Source organism: Canis lupus, chromosome 9 (genome assembly GCF_003254725.2).
Source record: "Canis lupus dingo isolate Sandy chromosome 9, ASM325472v2, whole genome shotgun sequence".
Taxonomy (NCBI): Eukaryota; Metazoa; Chordata; class Mammalia; order Carnivora; family Canidae; genus Canis; species Canis lupus.
The window spans coordinates 38,417,761-38,437,818 of record NC_064251.1 but is presented as its reverse complement, the minus strand read 5'-3'; the positions used below and the strand labels follow the sequence as shown (position 1 = coordinate 38,437,818).

Below are 20,058 nucleotides of genomic sequence, written 5' to 3'. Positions count from 1 at the left end.
ACATCGGGCTCCCTGCATGGAGCCTGCTTCTCCCTCTGTCTCTCTGTGTGTCTCATGAATAAATAAAAGATTTTAAGATTTTAAAGATTTTATTTATTTATGAGAGACACAGAGACAGAGGTAGAGACACAGGCAGAAGCAGGCTCCATGCAGGGAGCCTGATGTGGGACTCGATTCTGGGACTCCAGGATCATGACCTGAGCCAAAGGCAGACGCTTAACCGCTGAGCCACCCAGGCACCCCAAATCTTCAAAAAAAAAAAAAGAAAAAAAAAAGAAGAAGAAGAAGAAAGAAAAGAAACTGGGCTTCCAGACTTCAGACTTCTCAAATTATTCACCTGTCCCCACTTCCCAGCCCCCAACCCCTCAAAAGCAGCAAACTAAGTTCTGGTACATACTTCATGGATAGGCTACCTAGATTCCAAAATACTAAATGCTCACTTACTGTTCTTGCAAGATAAGTGCCTAAGTCAGCATGCCCATTACTATCCTATCCAGGCTGCTCTGACCCTGATTACAATTAAAGATCCTCCTCAATTCTCACTTACACTGCACTCAGAAGAGCTGGTTATTGTGCCTGATTGAAAAGAAATTCTTAGTTTCTACACGAGGCTACAGCCATGGCAGTGTCCCGCTGTACCACAGATGGTCCTTCCTGGTGGATCATATGGAAGTTAACCACATCTGGCTAAGCAAACTGGAAAGGAAAGCAAAACTTCCAGATCAGTCAGTGCTTCCTGAACCAAACTTGAATTTTTAGAAATTCAAACAAGTGAAAACAAACAGGTCCGTGTAAGTTGTGGGAACTTTTTTTCTTTTCTTTTAAAAGATTATTTATTTGACAGAGAGAAAGCACAAGCAGGGGGAGCAGCAGGCAGAGGCAGGGGGAGAAGCAGGCCCCCTGCTGAGCAGGGAGCTCAATGCAGGGCTCGATCCCAAGACCCTGGGATCATGACCCGAGCAGGAGGCAGACTAAGCCACCCAGGTGCCCCGGTGGGAAGGCTTTTTGTGTTAACAATAATACAGTTCATATCTAAGAGGTACCCACAAGGACATCCTTGATAGTGCTACTTAGAACACATTACCATTCTCCTGCCCAGAGATAAGTGGAAGAGTGTTACAAACCAGTTTTGTCAAGCTTCTTTACAATTTGGGGTTCTTTTTTAGTTTGAGAGTGAGCGAGAGAAAGTATGAGCCGGGGGAGAGGCAGATGAAGAGGGAAAAGCAGACTTCCTGCTGAGCAGGGAGCCCATTGTAGGGCTTGATCCCAGGACCCTGAAATCATGACTTGAGCTGAAGGCAGATGCTTAACCAACTGAGCCATCCAGGCACCCTTGGGTCTGATTCTTTACACTGGAAATTTTAGTTCTCTTTATTACCTATCTACATATTTCCTAAAGCTAGAGTGACTTATCAACTGGAATTTTCTTGTTGTTGATGAATGTCATTGGTCTTCTCCCCTTTCTGGCTAACCACAAGCTGGTTTCATGATTCAAAATTGGGAAGCTTGTTCTTATCTCACAGCAAGGACTGGTTAGTTAGCTGATTTCAGATTTAAATGGGCAGGGAGGGGAGGAGTTGGGGACCTGTAAACAAGGATGAAAACTGGAACCCAAAAAGGAGATAAACCATGGGGTTAGTTGGTCTCAAGAGAGACAGTCTAGGGGCACCTGGGTGGTTCAGTTGGTTAAGTGACTCTTGATTTCGGCTCAGGTCATGATCTCAGGGTCCTGGGATTGAGCCCCACCTCAGGCTCTATGCTCAGCGTGGAGTCAGCCTTGTCCATCTCCCTCTGCTCCTCCCCCCCCCACCCACTCCAATGCTTCCTCTCTAAAATAAAATCTTAAAAACAAAACAAAACAGTCTAGATCTTTGAGCATGCAAAGGGTCAGGACATGGAAAGAAATTTGATCTCTAGGGATGCCTGGGTGCCTCAGCAGTTGAGCATCTGCCTTTGGCTCAGGGCCAAAGGCAGTGATCCCAGAGTCCCAGGATCGAGTCCCGCATCAAGCTCTTTGCATGGAGCCTGCTTCTCCTCCCTCTTCCTATGTCTCTGCCTGTGTCTCTCATGAATAGAAAAAATCTTCAAAAAAAAAAAAATAAATAAATAAATTTGATCTCTATTTTCTACTACTGGCAGAGAAGGACATGCCTAAAATTCCAGAAGAAACCTTGAAATTTAAATTACAATAAAAATTTCTAACAGTAAAGTCTTTATTAATATCACTCAGTTTGAATAAGTGCTCCCTCTTTGGAATGATATGGACTAAGAGAGACCTTGATTAGTGTAGTTGGTTTATAGCCAACTTTGTCTAGCAGCAAAGGGGAAGAAGGATGGAATATGCTTTTAAGGCCCTGCCAGCCCTGAATTTTTAGTAAAAAGAAAGGCCTTCCTTTGTGATATGAACAGGGAAGGAAATAATGTATTTAAGTCAGCCACATCAAATATCAGCAAGTGCTTTTCTATTATAAGCACAAAAAGATGGCAAATCAGTGACTGGTGAGTAGCCCTTACCCAAAATATGGCCTGACCTACCAGGGATTCTAGGTCATAAATTTTATACAGTTGGGTTTACCACAGTCATAATCCTACTCTCTAAACTATAGTCATTTGAAATGACAGGCTTATTTCTCAATCAGTATTTTCAACCAGGCCATTTTCCTCATCTAATCTAGATCCTCACCCCCTACTCCCATCAGTTTTTTCAGAGTTTGACTGGTTCCAAGGTTTCTATCACACTGTCTTCCTATCCTCCTACTCCTAGCTACCCCAGCTGCCCCTTGTGTCCTTGCCAACTGAACCTCTTGGCATCATTTTCCTCGCTCCCACTGCTACCTCCACATCATCCTCCACCTACTACGTCTGCAATAGTCTACTTCCATCTGCCACTTTCTCTCTCTCTCAATCCTATTGCCTCAAGAGCTCACCTCTCCCAGGGAGCCTTCCTTCATCAAGACTAAGGCCTCTACAACAGACACCACCTAACCCTGATGTCTAATCTATCCCCAATTTTTTTTTTAAGATTTTATTTATTCATAGAGTAAGGGAGAGAGAGAGAGAGAGAGAGAGAGAGAGAACAGGGCAGAGGGAAAAGCAAGCTCCATGCAGGGAGCCCGATGTGGAACTCAATCCTGGGACTCCAGGATCACACCCTTGGCTGAAGGCAGGTACTAAACCGCTAAGTCACCCAGGGATCCCCTATCCCAAGTTTTTAGAACAGGAACTACCTTTCAGGAACAAGAGGCAATCCCTTTATAATCAAGTAGGGGTGATGGTGGTGGCAGAGCACAATTTCAAAGAGATACGATAATGCAAAGAAAAGATGGCATTTCCACAAGCCACCCTTTTTCAAGATTGAAGTCTTCTAATTCCCTCAGATCCTAAGAGTTTCCTTTTCATTTGCAACCCCAGATAAGCCTGCTTGCTTTTTATTTAAGATTTTATTTATTTATTCATGAGAGACACACAGAGAGACAGAGGCAGACATAGGCAGAGGGAGAAGCAGGCTCCATGCAGGAAGCTGGATGTGGGACCTGATCCCTGAACCCCAGGATCACTCCCTGAGCCAAAGGCAGACACTCAACCACTGAGCCACCCAGGCACCCCTAAGCATGCATATTTAAATGAGGCAAAAAGTTTGAACAAATACTTCCAACAAAGCCTATAATATTTTAATTAGATATGTTGAATGTTGAAAGAATTAAAGAATCACTCAGCTCCTGGAGGCAATTTATACAATTTTGAAGTTATTTCTATATACAGTTTTGTTTCTAACAGAAACGGGATAACCATGACTTTGCATTTAGTTTAATTGTGGAATGGTTTGAGGATCAAGTTTCAGACATGGTGGGGTTACTCACCCTCATATCTAGTGAGTCCCATATATGAAACTGCTTTACTTTTGTTTTAAAAGTAGCTTTTATTCCAGGCTAACCTGTTACCATTAAGAGATTATGGTTCAGGTCTTAATCCAAGCAAAGCCGAGGTTAGTTGTGTCATCTCCATCCTCAGGGGCCTGGTATTCTGGGAAACCCAGGGTAAGGACAGGGTGACTCCAGGACACACGTTAGCAGAGACAGCGCAGCATGATGAGGCGGGCATTCGACACCCTAAGTGTGCTTTAGTTACCAGAATACTTGACACACCCACAAATTAAGTAGCAAAACATTTTAATCCATTAATTCTAAAAATAACAGAGACATTTTATATCCGGTGCCACCTCCTCAAAAATCTACTGCAGATTCGACAGTCAGACTGCAAAGTACAAAGCCAGACATTAAAGGGAAAGACATAATTTGGGATGAGACCATCAGGGAGAGATTTTCCTCCCATTTGCTCATAAACGTAAGCTGTCAGTTTAAAAAAATCCCCAGAAGGAGAGAGAAAGCTTTCTCATGCTCTATAACCCTTTTCTTTATTTTAGATCTTTCCGTAACGTTTGAAGGCAAAACATATAATGAGAAAACCAGCCTCCCAAGTACAAAGATGTGAGCCGGACTCCCAGGACTAAAGATTGGTTCAAGTTCTATTTCTACCAACACTCTGATGTGAGGTACTATGGTTCTTGTTTTAGTTACAAGAGGTGTTGAGAATAAAGGCCCACTCACATTTAATAATAGCTTATCTAGCACATAACTGCTGCACAACACCAACAACAGAAGTGTTTTAAAGTGGGGTGGAGAAGAAAGTAGATGTTAATACAACTTAGGGTTCCCTTTGTCCTTCCTCTTTTTACAACAAGAATTCAGCTCAGAAATGAAATTCTCCAGAATGCCCATGCTGTTGTTTGGCCCAGCACATTCCAAACTTGTGATTTCTGATCCCAAGCCCTCAGAGCCTTAGGCTTTAGTGATGTATCCTTCTCGGATGAGGAAATCATAGATTTTCCGGGTTTTGTTCACATCTATCTTGATGAGTGCTCTCGCCTGTGCCAGTCTTAAGCCTCCTTGCTTGTTACATTCGTTCAACAGAGCAGATTTGTATTCTAAATAGGCTCCTGGGACCAACCTCACCATCTGACAGAGCTGCAAGACACGGCAAATTTAATAAACATTAACATCTGTCATTCTCATAATTTAATCCAGTAGGTATAGCCAAAATAAAATTTAAAAAGTGACATCAACCTCCAACTATTTATAGGAGCTGCTGGGTGGCTGGACCACATTCCATTTAGTCTCTTCCTTGGAGAGAATATTCCCTGACAACAGACACTTAGGAAGAGAAAACCAGAGTCTGATGCTGGGAGGGACTTTAGCACGTGTCAGCTGGCTCACCTGGGTTTGTCAAGGAGCACAAGTATGTGTCCTGAGCAGCAGCCTGGGTCCACAGAGCTCTCAGCCCAGCACATTCCAACATAGCCAGTCACGGAAGAGCCACAGGGCATAGTAGGGGCGGGGGTGCAGATACTCAGATTCCCAAGTGTGAATCACATTTTTTAGTATCAGCATAAAGTAGCTGTCACTGCTTTTGTGATTACATTTCCTACTTTGAAGGAGAAGGAGATACAGAGACCTCATGAAGAGGCTACTTCAGCTGCTAAAAATCTACAAAGCTGGCTCAATCCCAGTCCACCTGCCATGGCACCCCACAGCAATAAGCAGCGTGAGGTCACTGTTTGTGGGTAAGGATAAATACTGCTTGAAACTCTGGGCCACTTAATACTTGACTCAGAAAGGCCCGTGACCTTCATCAGCAATAGTAGTTCCCCAACTGTTTCCTGGGGGAATAGTAAATAAAAGACTAAAACAGCCCCTACTCCATGACTCCCCTTACTATCTGACCTACTAATGATATGGAGTGGCAGATGGGAAGATTGATCTTGGGAATCGTAAAAGGAGCACATGAAGAACAGAAGAGGGTTGCTCTTTTGGAATGGACTTCAGAGCTATGCACATTTTTTTTTTTTTTAATGCTTGAGGATGACCCTTTTGAGGCAGCCAAAAGTAGTATGAAGATAAGTCTGATGATTTTAGTGGAAAAGAAAAGTAGGTCATGGCATTTTTAATCAACATTAGTATATGACTATATGTGATGATAAAGTCCTTTCTTCATGACTTACATGTATGCTATGGAGACAATTCTAAAAATCTTTTAAGTCATGGTTATATTGTTGGAATAATGTAGAGCTTATCAAAGTGACCATTCTAACAGGAAATGACCATTTTCATATATGAGATACTGTAGGTTTATAAATTTACAATTTCATTCACATGAAGCACTTAGTACTAAGTATCTGGTACATGGTAATGCTCAATAAATGATAGCTGCCATTATTTAGATTTATATATACTAATCATTCTAATCTCTCTCCTCTAGATCCCCGCCCCCCCCCCCTTTTTTTTTTACCTCCTTTTCTTTTTCATTCAGCTTCTCTGTGCCAGGAAGGCCAGTGAGGTTCAAGGGTGGTGCACTTCGTCTACCTACAGACACAGAAAAAGGTACGTATTTCATAGGAGTGACAATTGTGAAGTAACAGTCTACTGCAGCCAGGCTAGTTACATGGTCACCACGCCCAGCTGTAAGAAATCTCTACCCATCACCCCAGGCCTCAGTCCAGTTGGCAACATGGGGACCCCAATGTTCACCTGAAATTACTAGTGGTAATTCATGTGCCCTTTGCTCTGCTAAAATACACAATCACATATACCTTAGCAACCCAGTTGCTACTCTTTCCGACCCAGTAAGATTCTAAATTCTAAAGCCCAGATGTCACCTAGTGAAGAAAGGTCATATGCTACCAATCCTGACAGCTGATGAATGGAAATAACAAGTCCACAGGAGAGACACTTCCCAGCCCTCACCACTCTGCCAGGAGCAGGAGGCAAACACCGTAATTAACCACATACCATTTGCCTTCAGATCAAAGGCAGACTGTTAGGCCAGCAAAAGGCCCTTCTTATTTATTATGTGAGGGAATATCTGTTCCTTCCAAAGTAGCCTGTTTACCTGAAAGATCCACTCAGAGGAACAATGAGCCATTATATGGCAAACCAGAAGCTGAGGTGTACTCACATACTGAGAAAGAAACCTAAGCATGAGGTCACTGCCCAGGATGGGAAGTTTGATGCACAAAATTTTTTGCTTTGGTTTTGAATGTATATTTGGAGTTAGTGTTTAGTTGGGAGATAGGTGGGCTGAGTTAGGCAAAAGAAGATGTAGAATCATTTTTAACAAGTTTCATGGGGGTTGCCTTTCAGGGGGTGGAGAGAAATAGGGAGGGACTGTTACAGGCTGCTCTGCTAGAAAACAGCTTCTCTGTGGAATCAATAAAGGGATAAGGGCTTTTCCATAGCCAATAGGCCTGGCCTTCCTCTAAATGCTCAAAAAGGGAGACTAAAATCATTTGGTATCTCACCAAAGTTACCAGAGGCTAGGTTGTAACAAATGATCCAGGATTGCTACTTTGCACTGCCTGAGGAGTAGCTGAGAACAGGAGGAGAAGGAAGGGGTCTCCTCAACCTAAATACAGGGGATGAGAAAGGCTAACACCTGCTGAGGAAGCCACAAAGAATAAATGAGTAGAGATGGTTCAGAAAACACAAGTACCATTATTAGTTATCACTGTTACTATATTTGTTATTCTATTTCTGTATTTAGACTCGGGGTGCAGAGTTAGAAGTAAGTAACTCGTAAAATAAAGTTTGGATTTAGCTGTCCTGACCACTCTCTAAAAGACTTTTTCTCTTTTAAGTATTAAGAAATAACCACCTGAAACAAAGGAATCATTTTTAAAAAAAGAAGTAGCCTTCTCTGAGCCCTGTCTAGATGCTGAATCTGAGAGATTTTGAATGGGATCACAAAGTTTATTGTTTCAAGTTTCCAAAGAATGGTAAAACTGCAAGTGGGTCACCTTTTTCACTAGGCCAGTCTCTACAGGGGAGTGGTCTGTATGTTCTGATATGGGAAAGTGGCTAATCTAGCATATGGAGCAGGGATGAATAATAACTGGCAAAGAAACACAACAATTTTGGATCAGAGCTCTATAACTCACACCACCTCAAATTACCATTCATCGATTATCAAGCATCAAGGATTGCCAGATAACATATGACTTCAGCTGGCTCTGAAAACTAACTTCAAAATAAGGGCATACCCAAACAGGTAATAATAACAGAAATACCTCAAGTCTCTAACTTATAAAGAAATCCTTGTCTTTCTGCTTAGGATACAAAGGCTTTAATTTATCCTGTGAGACAAATCTCAAAATCTGTGGTAAATACAACCACAATAAACTGCTCATTGGTAAAAAAGAAAACACCTCTCTGGAGCTCTTTCTTCCCTGTCTCTGAACTCAAACCCTGATGATAATCCCTATCTGGCCATGATGATTCTGAAAACTTGCTGAGGTTTACATACTGGGATACACTTACTTACTTACCTGCTCTGCCTAAGCACTCTGCTCCCACAAGGGGAAGGAACTACTGAAAATGTGATAATCAAGACTTGCTCTAGCCTGAAAAATAATTACCTGAATTCGAAGCCATCGGAACAGAAGGGCTCAGGCCAGAATCACTAAAACAAAGAAGAGGAATTTAAAACTTATGTCACACCAAAGAAGGCCATTTCCAAAAGCCCATGTGGGACTGGGTGTCATTTATCCAGTTGGTTACTTTAAAGGGATGCAGAGATAGATGGCACTGTTTTATAGGATACCCCGCTATACTAACCAGGAAGTGTCATCTGTAATATGGCGTGTAAGAAATCACTTGGATTTGTTAAGAGCTCTTAATCTGGAACATCCATGGAGACTAAGGACAGGGACATGATTTGCCAATTGAAATAGTTCTAATAGATAATGGCGGGGAGAGAGGAAACATGGGGGAGGAGTTTACTAATTTTTTTTTTAAAGATTTTCTTTATTTATTTGAAAGAGAGAGAGAGCACAAGCAGCAAAGAAGAGCAGGGGGAGAGGAGAAGCAAACTCCCTGTTAAGCAGGGAGCCCAACCCAGGGCTCAATCCCAGGACCCAGAGATCATGATCTGAGCCAAAGGCAGATGGTCAACTTGAGGCACCCTGCAATTTACTAATTTTTTTTAAAATTTTTATTTATTTATGATAGTCACACACACACACAGAGAGAGAGAGAGAGAGAGAGGCAGAGACATAGGCAGAGGGAGAAGCAGGCTCCATGCACCAGGAGCCCGACATGGGATTCGATCCCGGGTCTCCAGGATTGCGCCCTGGGCCAAAGGCAGGCGCCAAACCGCTGCGCCACCCAGGGATCCCTCAATTTACTAATTTTTAAAAAGAGGATCAAAGTTAGCAAAGAAGGCCAGCTATGTTTCTCAAAACTGTCAGTACCACAGTGTTTCTGAGATAAGACTACTAAAATTAGAATTTGGAGTTTTTCTAGTTATCCAATCATTACTACTCTGCCATGTGGGTAGGGTACCCATGGAAATGTCTGAAACTACATGGAAAAGCCAAAGCATCTAAGAAGATGCTCATCCTCCCTGTACTAATTACTCACAGGTCAGCTTGCCGGCGGAGCCACTGCTGGCAAGCACTGCTGTCCTGGATGTACTGGAGAACTTCAGAGAGCATGGTGCGTTTAAGGCGCTCCTCCTCTCGAGTCTTCTTGAGGTGGTCATAGGTTCTGGCACCTGAGTGTAGATAACAGCATGACTGCCAATGACAACACAGCAGAGCTAACTGAAGGGCTTTCTAACTGACCAGCAATTCGCCTTTTTGGGGTTTCCTTTGTAAAACTGCTTCCCTGGCACCTGGGTGGCACAGTCAGGTAATCTTGGTTTTGGCTCAAGTTAAGATCACAGGGTCACAGGATTGAGCCCCATGTGGGACTCTGCACTCGATGGGGAGTCTGCTTGAGATTCTCTCTCTCTCCCTCGATTGCTCTCACTCTCTCTAAAATAAATCCTTAAAAAGATAAAACACAATGGAATTGGGATGCCTGGGTGGCTCATAGCCGTTGAGCACCTGCCTTCCGCCCAGGGATTGAGTCTCACATCGGGCTCCTTACATGAAGCCTGCTTCTCTCTCTGCCTATCTCTCTTTCTCTGTGGGTTTCTCATGAATAAATAAATAAAATCTTAAAAAAAAAAAAAAAAAAAACCACACACAATGGAATTGACAATTCTTCTTCTCTTTCAACCACTGGGTACAGCTGTGCAATGTGGCTACAGATACTTGCACTAACTCTCCAGGTCACTCATGTGGGTATAGGTGATTTTCTGGTTTTTTAAAAGATTTTATTTATTTATTCATGAGAGACAGAGAGGCAGAGACATAGGCAGAGGAAGGAGCAGGCTCCCTGCAGGGAGCCTGATGTAGGACTCGATCCCAGGATTCCAGGGTCACGACCTGAGCCAAAGGCAGAACCACCGAACCACCCAGGCGCCCAAAAAGATTTTTTTTTTTTTTTAATTTTTTTTTTTTTTTTTAATTTTTATTTATTTATGATAGTCACAGAGAGAGAGAGAGGCAGAGACACAGGCAGAGGGAGAAGCAGGCTCCATGCACCGGGAGCCTGATGTGGGATTCGATCCCGGGTCTCCAGGATCGTGCCCTGGGCCAAAGGCAGGCGCCAAACCACTGCGCCACCCAGGGATCCCCCAAAAAGATTTTATTTATTTTTTTAAAGGTTTATTTATTGAGAGACAGCGAGAGAGAGAGCATGAACAGGGGGAGGGGCAGTGTAAGAGAATCTCAAGCAGGCTCCACACTGAGCATAGAGCCCCATGCCAGGCTTGATCCCATAACCATGAGATCATGACCTGAGCAGAAATCAAGGGTCTGATGCTTAACTGACTGAGCCACCCAGGTGCCCCCATTTATTTATTTAAGAGAGAGAGAAAGAAAGATTGAGGATAGGGGGAGGACCAGAGAGGGAGGGAGAAAGAAACTCAAGCAGACCCTGCACTGAGGGAGGAAGGTAGACAGAGGGCTCTATCTCAAGACCCTGAGATCACAACCCTAGCTGAAACCAAGAGTTGTATATTCAACCAACTGAGCCAACCAGGTGCCCCCCATAATTATTTTTTTAAGAGCAACATGATTTCCCCTAGTTTGAAATCCCTTTTTTGACAAGAAATTATTATTATTATTATTATTTTTTAATTTATTTATGATAGTCACAGAGAGAGAGAGAGGCAGAGACACAGGCAGAGGGAGAAGCAGGCTCCATGCACCGGGAGCCCGATGTGGGATTCGATCCCGGGTCTCCAGGATCGCGCCCTGGGCGAAAGGCAGGCGCCAAACCGCTGCGCCACCCAGGGATCCCTGATTATTATTTTTATTCTCTTTCTAGCTTTAAGAAATTTGGGAGCAAAAGCGCCAAAACAGAAAAGTACCAAAAAAGTTAAGAGTCACTCATGATTCTACCCCCAAAAAGTAACTAACTCTTAATACTGTCATATTTGCTTCCTGTCTATTTTTTTGTTTTTCAAAAGTTACACAAGTGCTATCTATATACATATATCCTTTTCTTTAAAAAAACAATTAAAATTACAAATAAAAACAAGTTCTAAAATAAATAAACAAATAAAAAATAAATAAATAAATAAATAAAAATAAAAACAAGTTCTCATTGACTAGCACTATTCCTTTCCCCTCTTTCCTAGACACAACCAGTATCAGGTAATCAAAACCTGGTATGAGTGTCTTGTTAAACAAAGGTTGCATGGTATCTTCACGTTAACAAAGGTGTACAAATTCCAAAGTACCACACCAATGAGTTTCAAACCATGGTACATAAAGTCCTAAGATACAATGAAAATACCTCAGGGGTTACTGTGAAGAACAAAGGCACCACCATGTACTGATGGTTCTGCGTTCTATGTATGACCTGAACCATCAAACTTCAAAGTAGTTCCACTTTCATCTTACTTATAGATTAGGGCTCTATGTAAAATTTCATTTTGAAATGGTTTCATTAAAAATAAAGAATCATTACATTAGATTGATTTACACCCAACAAGGCTACTCCCCATGGGTAGTAGGTGATAGCTTTCAACCAACAGGAAGGAGGGAATGCTAAATATCTTTCCAATAAAACAAGAGAAACCACCACTTATTGAGCATTTACCCATTGCCAGGGACTATGCTGTTTTTATGCATTATCTCTAACTTAATCGTTTTACTAACTCTAAGAGACTTGGAAAATTGCAACTTGAACAGAATTACAAATCTGGTAAATAGGAGAGTCAGAATTCAAACCCAACCTGCCCAAGTCTAGACCTCAAGCTCTTAACTACTCTAATACACTGCTGTCCTTTATGACCTGGCTCTATTACAAGTATCTCTTTAGCCATTTCAAGCCTTAATTTCTTCATTACACAGAAATAACAATGCCTATCTCAAGTTTGTTATGAGAATCAAATGATAACATTCAGGGGAAATGCTAAGTGTTGGGCCTGGTGTATGATAAATTGCTATCTAGATGTTAGCTGCTATTAATATAATAATTATTACTACCTCAAGTAACTGGGATGCAAGCACATAGAGCCATTTGAAGCTTGGTTAATACAAATGATCAGGGCAGCCCCGGTGGCACAGCGGTTTACCACCGCCTGCAGCCTGGGGTGTGATTCTGGAGACCTGGGATTGAGTCCCACATCGGGTTTCCTGCATGGAGCCTGCTTCTCCCTCTGCCTGTGTCTCTGCCTCTCTCTCTCTCTCTGAATAAAAAAATAAATAAATCTTAAAAAAAAAATACAAATGATCAGACCATGCATCACAAAATTTTAAAAGACTGAGACTAAAAATTAGAACACAAAATCCTTTTTTTGGGGGGGGCACAGCAGATTCTCAAATCTAAAGGAGCACCTCTCTTTTGTCATCACTCTTATTTTACCTGAGATGATCCATATAATGGAATTTATAAGAATTAAACAGATGAGTCTTTACCGGAAAGACCACTCATTCCCAAAAGGGAAAGCTTGTTTTAAAAAAACCCACATCACTTCAAACAGAGACTTCCTCTTTGTGTTTAGAAGAGACTTGCCCCCCAAACAATGTGTAGCTTAATAAGCACACTTACTACAAAAATTGGTGATGCCTGCTGTCCTGTATTCCTGGAGCCTCTTGATTTCCCTTCGGAGTTCAAATTCCACTGTTTATCCCAAAAAGAATGAAGGAGAAAAATTGGAAAAACAAAATCATCATCAGTAAGCACTGGTGCTGTTGAGTATTTTCAGTAATACTGCCTTATACAAAAGACAGGGCAATTCCATGTGAGGAATCCTATTATGTTAGTGACATCTCATTAGAAATTTTACTCAAGAACTGAGAAAAATCTACTCTAGCCATCTTTTCGCTGCCATCTCCAACTGGAAAAAGCAGCTGGAATTGTCTCCCAGAAAACATACAGTAAACTGGCTGAGTTCATTTAGCTACAGAAGTAACAAATATAATTTTCTTAAACAACTAAGTTTCCCTGCTCTATTTATCCTCTAATAACAGTTTTATCCACGTAACCAAATTCTTTTATAAAACCTGTCTCTGCTATTACTTGATGTGGTCCTTTTGCAAGCAAAAGACAAAAGCTCTGTGCTCAAGTCCTAGATAGTTTCTTGACAGCTTTTCTCCTATAGGAACAAAAGAGCATTGTTTTCCATAGACCAAAGATTTCTTCCTCTGAGTGCACAGATCAGGTTGCAACTACTTGGGTTATTATGTGATAGAACATTCAAATTTGAGTGCTTTGAAACAGAGGATGAAGGAAGAGCCTGGACAATCCATTGGGTGTAGTTCTTTAGAGTGACACATAAACCAGGGATGGCACAAACTGGGGCAGGAAGTAAAAGATCAGTCACCTAGTACAAATCACAAAAAGAATGCCAACCAAACAGGGTGTTTGATGAGGACAACCGACCTGGCTCAGATAAATGCCTACAATGCCATGCAAGAAATATTTGCATGATGAGAACAGGACAAGAGCCCTGGTAAAGCATTTTCCCCAGGACTAAATTTGAGGGTCAAATACACAAATCTTGTGATGAAAAGGTATAGACTAAGCCACTTAGTCCAAATTATTTTAAAATGTAAGCCTTATGGCCTTAACAAACTTTAATTTTTTATAGTGAAAAATCAAATGAATTCTCTCAGACAGGCAAAAAAAAAAATGGCAGAAGCACTGGGGTGCCTGGCTGGCTGAGTCAGTTGAGCATGGACTCTTGATTTCAAGCCCCAAAGCCTGGGATTTGCTTCAAAATAATCCAGTTGAGGGTGAGAGAAGAGGGGGTGATAAAAATGAAAGTGGATTGGTCATGTATTAATTGCGGAGCTGGGTGATAGTTACATGGGGGTTCATTACACTATTATCTCTACCTTTGTATATATTTGAAAACTTCCATAATAAAAAGTGAGGGGAGAAACTACTAAACTACTGCTTAGCTGAGAAAAAGGAAAGCTACTGGGCTTTTTAACTCCTTCTCTTCCACCCCTGAAGTCCCAAATTTAGTTCAAGGTAATAAAGGGGAAGAGAAGACAAAAATATCCATTTATTTATTTATACAACTTCACCTAAAACATACCATTTTGTCTATTTATATCAACACACACAAACACAAATATTTGCACAAGGGTTAAAAAGCACCTACGTGCATGGCTTTCAATGAACTTGTCGTGCTCCACTGGCCCCACTATCCTTGCAAATCGCCTCATTGTTTCGTAAAGGTCTTGGACTTCCTTGGGATACCGTCGTTCCATTACTACAGAAAAAATAAAACACGACCATGCCATAGAAAAAATAAAAATCTCTACATTCTCATTAAATGGAAGGACAGACACTATTCCTAACCTGACTAATTTACCCATGACAGGAAGCAAACAGGAAAGCCAACAATGCAAAACACTAATCATAAAGATAACAGCATCACAGTGACTATCACATAGGGATATTGTTATTCCTGGAGAACTGAAGATCATCTGCATTACTGAACAGCCTGTGACCTCCACACCTCAGTCTCTTAATTTGTACAGGGGCAGGGACTGCTGGTAGTAATGGGAAAGACAAAGGTAGATCATGCATTTTTAGGAACAATGTTGGGCAAAATTTCTGGTATTAACCTCTGCAGGAAAACAAGGGAAATGCAGACACAATAATCCATCTAGAAGAGGCAGACTAGCCTATAAAAAATGTGTGATCTCTTCCATATCTACTAGAAATCTCCTTACCAACACATCCTCAAGTGAGACATTTATTTCTTCACTCTCTATAAGGGTCGTTTTGCCTTCCTCTAAGTACCACAACTTAATTTACTACTAATGAAATTATATTTTCATAACTATCATCCAAGTAAATGGTCATATATACAGGGTAGCCACAGTCAGTAACTCTGAGGATCACTAATGACCACATCCCCCCACCCCACTTTTTTTTAAGATTTTATTTGTTTATTCATAAGAGAGAGAGAGAGGCAGGCAGACGGAGAAGCAGGCTCCATGCAGGGAGCCCAATGTGGGACTTGATCCTGGGTCTCCAGGATTAGGCCCTGGACTGAAGGTGGCGCTAAACTGCTGAGCCACCTGGGCTGCCCTAATGACCACATTCCTAATAAAAAGTACTATCAGCAAAGAAGATGGGGAGTAAAACCTACCAACAATAAGTGGTAGGTTGGAGTAGCCAGGAACTGCTACTTGGTCATTTCATTCAGATGAACTAAGCTGAAACTTATTAGGTGAGTTAATCAGTAACTAAGCTAGTTCTGCTCACTTCTAGAGTATAGATACATGCTTTCCATTATGATAGTTATTTAAATTAAGTCCTCTTGGGCAGCCCAGGTGGCTCAAGTAGTTTAGCACTGCCTTTGGCCCAGGGCCTGATCCTGGAGACCCAGAATCGAGTCCCATGTCAGGCTCCTTGCATGGTGCCTGCTTCTTCCTCTGCCTGTGTCTCTGCTTCTCTCTCTCCTCTCTGTGTATTCTCAGAAATAAATAAAAACAATCTTTAATAAATAAATAAATAAATAAAGTCCTTTTTTCAGCTGAATCTCTTCCCTTGAAAGAGAGATTCTTATCCACAAAGTTCAGGTGCTGATTTCATGGGCAGCCACTGATTATTTTCACTACCAAAAAACCCCCCACAACCAAAAGCAAAAAAACACCCTACAAGGATAGTACAGAAGAATTAGGAGTAATAATTTTAAATTTGATGGAAAAAAAATCCTCTGCCTACAATATTAAGGTCACATACACTCACTATAATGGCAATTGAAACCTCTGAAACCACACTGCGAAGCAACAGAGCCTCCTCTCAGCTCTATACGTACAAAATACAGTTAATAATCAGGCTAAACTGGGAAGCCTGGGTGCCTCAGCAGTTTAGCACCACCTTCAGCCCAGGGCGTGATCCTGGAGACTCGGGATCGAGTCCCATGTCAGGCTCCCTGCATGGAGCCTACTTCTCCCTCTGCCTGTGTCTCTGCCTCTGTGTCTCTCATGAATAAATAAAATCTTAAAAGAAAAAAATCAGGCTAAACTGATCTCTCTTTACCAGCTGAGAATAGAACTTATGTGAAAATCAAGGTCTACAATGAGTAAAGGTCAAAACCCTATTGATCTTTGATTGAAAGCCCAGGCATTCAGACACAGGAACCCACTACTGTAGCTACCAGAATATGACCAATGATTGTCTATAGAAAGAGCAATGAAATCTGATCCTCAGTTATTTTTGCAAGCCAACAGTTCTCAATGAGGATGAAGTTAAACAGGCAAGGAAATGCTAGAAGGAATATAAATTGATAGAACCATCTTTTGGAAACCAATCTGGTAGCATATGTCAAATGTTTTTAATGATCACCTTCTTTGAACTATTAACTCCACTTTTAAGAATCTACCTTAAAAAATATTCTAAATATATATAAAGCTTCATTCACAAATTCATCATAGGATTATTTATAAAGATTCAAAAAACTAAAAATATACTAAATATCTAGTAATATAAGTTTAGCAAATTATATACTTACATATATATAAATATACAATATATTTATATATTAACTATTAAGAGTGACATCTTCAAACCACTATCACTTGAAAAAGTATAAATGGAAAGTGAAAAAAAAGTAACATACTTATTTTTTTATCACAACTATATTAAAAAAACACTTAACCCATGACTGGCTGACCTGAACCCTATAATGGCACAGGGTGCCAAACTCTATTGGATTCTATCAACTAGGATACGAAGGACAATAATCATTAGGTACTTTTACAAAAAAAGAGTATTACGACTTAGAAATATTATAAACATTTATATAAATATTGTAATTATTATAAGATCATCATTCTTACTTGCTAAACAAACTCTAGAGTGTAGAAGAAGAAAAAGTACAGGGATACTTTCTGCTCAGCCCTAGGTATCTTCAATACTTAAAACAGTAAGGTCAAACAAAGTGTGCATTCACTTAGAAGTCATTATAGTTTTACTATCACCATCAGACAATGCTAGATGTCTTATAATTGTTTGTCCACTACTATGCAAAATAGAGGTTGCCTTTTCAATAAAAATGTTTTAACAACCTGATGATCAAGGTTATGTTATGTTTAACATATAGTTCCTACCCAGTTCCAGAAAATGATCCATTAATATTTATGCTGTAATTAAATTATACTTTTTTAAATGTTTTTTTTTTTTTAATTTTTACTTATTTATGATAGTCACAGAGAGAGAGAGAGAGAGAGAGAGAGAGAGAGGCAGAGATACAGGCAGAGGGAGAAGCAGGCTCCATGCACCGGGAGCTTGACGTGGGATTCGATCCCGGGTCTCCAGGATCGCGTCCTGGGCCAAAGGTAGGCGCTAAACCGCTGCGCCACCCAGGGATCCCTATACTACTTTTTTTTTTTTTTTTCCTATACTACTTTTTAAGAAAGGAATTATCATACAAGTGTTGATCATATGTTAATGGTTTTGAGCTCTCACTATGTAACATAATTGCCTTGAAGATTTCTTAAAAATAAAGATATTCAGCCCCGGGTGGCTCAGCAGTTTAGCGCCGCCTTCAGCCTGGGGTGTGATCCTGGAGACCCAGGATTGAGTCCCATGTCAGGCTCCCTGCATGGAGCTTGCTTCTCTGTCTGCTTGTGTCTCTGCCCACCCCCCGCCTGTGTCTCTCATGAATAAATAAGTAAAATCTTTAAAATAAAATAAAATAAAGATATTCTAGGACTAACCCTCAGAGATTCTGACCTAATTAGTCTTGGGTGATACCTAGGCATCAGAATTTATTTATTTATTTATTTATTTATTTATTTATTTATTTACTTACTTACTTACTTACTTACTTACTTACTTATTTATTTATTTATTTATTTATTTATTTATTTATTTATTTATTCCAGAATTTTTAAAAGTTTCCTGTATGATACGCTGGAGCACCTCACTGGCTCAGTCAGTAGAGCACATGACTCCTGATCTTGGGGTACTGAGTCGAGCCCCACCTTGGGTATGGCGATTACTTAAAAAAAAAAAAACAAACTATATACAAGATGCTAATATGCAACTTGGATTAAGAACTACTGATACAGGGTGGCTCAGGGGTTGAATGTCTGCCTTTGGCTCGGGTTGTGATTCCGAGGTCCTGGCTTCGGGTCCTGCATCGGGCTCCCCACAGGAAGCCTGCTTCTCCCTCTGCCTCTGTCTCTGCCTCTGTCTCTGTCTCTGTGTCTCTCATGAATAAATAAATAAAACCTTAAAAAAAAAAAAAGAACTACTGCCACAAATGATTTGTTCAAAACTGTTCAATAATGTTGGAAGAAATTTTAAAATAAAGCAGCTAATACTTACACTGAAACTTTCTAAGGTTGATTAATCCATGGTCTCTTATAATTCTAGGATGAAAACAACAATAATGTTTATTATAATTAGTTTCACAACTAATAATGTCTTCCACATGCAGCTTTTACTAGACATCTGAAACACTATGAAGTGGAATACTCAGGTTCAAAGTTATCACTCCCCACAGAGTTCTGAAGGGTGGTAAGTCTGCTAACACAGGGATCCCTGGGTGGCTCAACAGTTTAGTGCCTGCCTTCAGCCCACGCCTAGGATCAAGTTCCACGTGAGGCTCCCTGCATGGAGCCTGCTTCTCCCTCTGCCTCACTCTGTGTCTCTCATGAATAAATAAATAAAATATTAAAAAAAAAAAGTCTGCTAACACAATTTTAGGCTTTCAAGCAGCATATATTTTTCCTTTCCTTGGACATGGTAGATTCCCAGTAACTGTGCTGGATGGGTAAGTGAGCACTCAAAAAAATTGAAAAACGGGGGGGGGGGGGTGCCTGGGTGCTCAGTCGGTTAAGCCTCTGTTTTCAGTTTGGGTCATGATCCCAAGGTCCTGGGATCAAGCTCCACATCAGGCTCCCAGCTCAGCGGAGAGTCTGCTTCTCCCTCTCCCTCTCTCCCTGCTCATGCTCTCTCTCAAGTAAGTAAATAAAATAAATTTTTTAAAAATTGAAAAACAAAGGGATCCCTGGGTGGCTCAGCAGTTTAGCACCTGCCTTTGGCCCAGGGCATGATCCTGGGGTCCCGAGATCAAGTCCCGTATCGGGTTCCCTGCCTGGAGCCTGCTTCTCCCTCTGCCTGTGTCTCTGCCTCTCTCTCTCTCTCTGTGTCTCTCATGAATAAATAAATAAAATCTTTTTAAAAAATTGAAAAACATGTCTATAACTTGGAATGACACAGAAGGGAATCAGTGTCCGTGTCATAAGAATTAATCTATTCGATTTAGGGAATTGAGAACAGTCATTTAAGAGAAATGGCTAAACCATAAAAGGGCACTGTGATCACATCCAACATTTACAAGTATACATGTTTACATTCACATAATGCTTTGAAGTTATTTGAAGTAAGTACTGTGCTGGTTTAATGGGAGGGCCCCAACATAAGATCTAACAGCAACCTCAACCACTGAGTTCCAAGATACTGTCTAGCTCAAAGTATGTTTTAAGCAAAACAGAATTTAAGTAAACCAGGCAGAGCTGTGGCTGGAACCTATGATTTGGATACCACAGGTATTCATGACTAGTAATGAAGCTTCTCACAGGGGCAGCTGGGTAATCTTTTCCAACACTTGTCAGAAGCTAACTTTCAGCATGCT

At 41.0% G+C, this 20,058-nt stretch overlaps 1 protein-coding gene across 5 annotated transcripts in view; it reads right to left on the bottom strand.

Moving 5' to 3' along the window:
• Nucleotides 1-4,152: 4,152 nt before the first annotated feature.
• The window catches only part of TADA2A (transcriptional adaptor 2A), a 53,329-nt gene continuing 37,423 nt past the window's right edge, over nt 4,153-20,058 (bottom strand). For 3 of the 5 annotated variants that reach the window (XM_025439787.3, XM_025439786.3, XM_025439790.3), the window contains 7 exons: nt 18,747-18,790; nt 14,560-14,670; nt 12,999-13,070; nt 9,471-9,603; nt 8,468-8,511; nt 6,346-6,419; nt 4,153-5,024 (listed from right to left, as the gene is read on the bottom strand). In XM_025439787.3, coding sequence (XP_025295572.1) covers nt 4,839-5,024; nt 6,346-6,419; nt 8,468-8,511; nt 9,471-9,603; nt 12,999-13,070; nt 14,560-14,670; nt 18,747-18,790 — 664 coding nt within the window. In that variant the 3' untranslated portion in view covers nt 4,153-4,838. The remainder of the gene's footprint in view (nt 5,025-6,345; nt 6,420-8,467; nt 8,512-9,470; nt 9,604-12,998; nt 13,071-14,559; nt 14,671-18,746; nt 18,791-20,058) is intronic. The other 2 variants (XM_025439788.3, XM_025439789.3) reach the window with 2 other exon arrangements.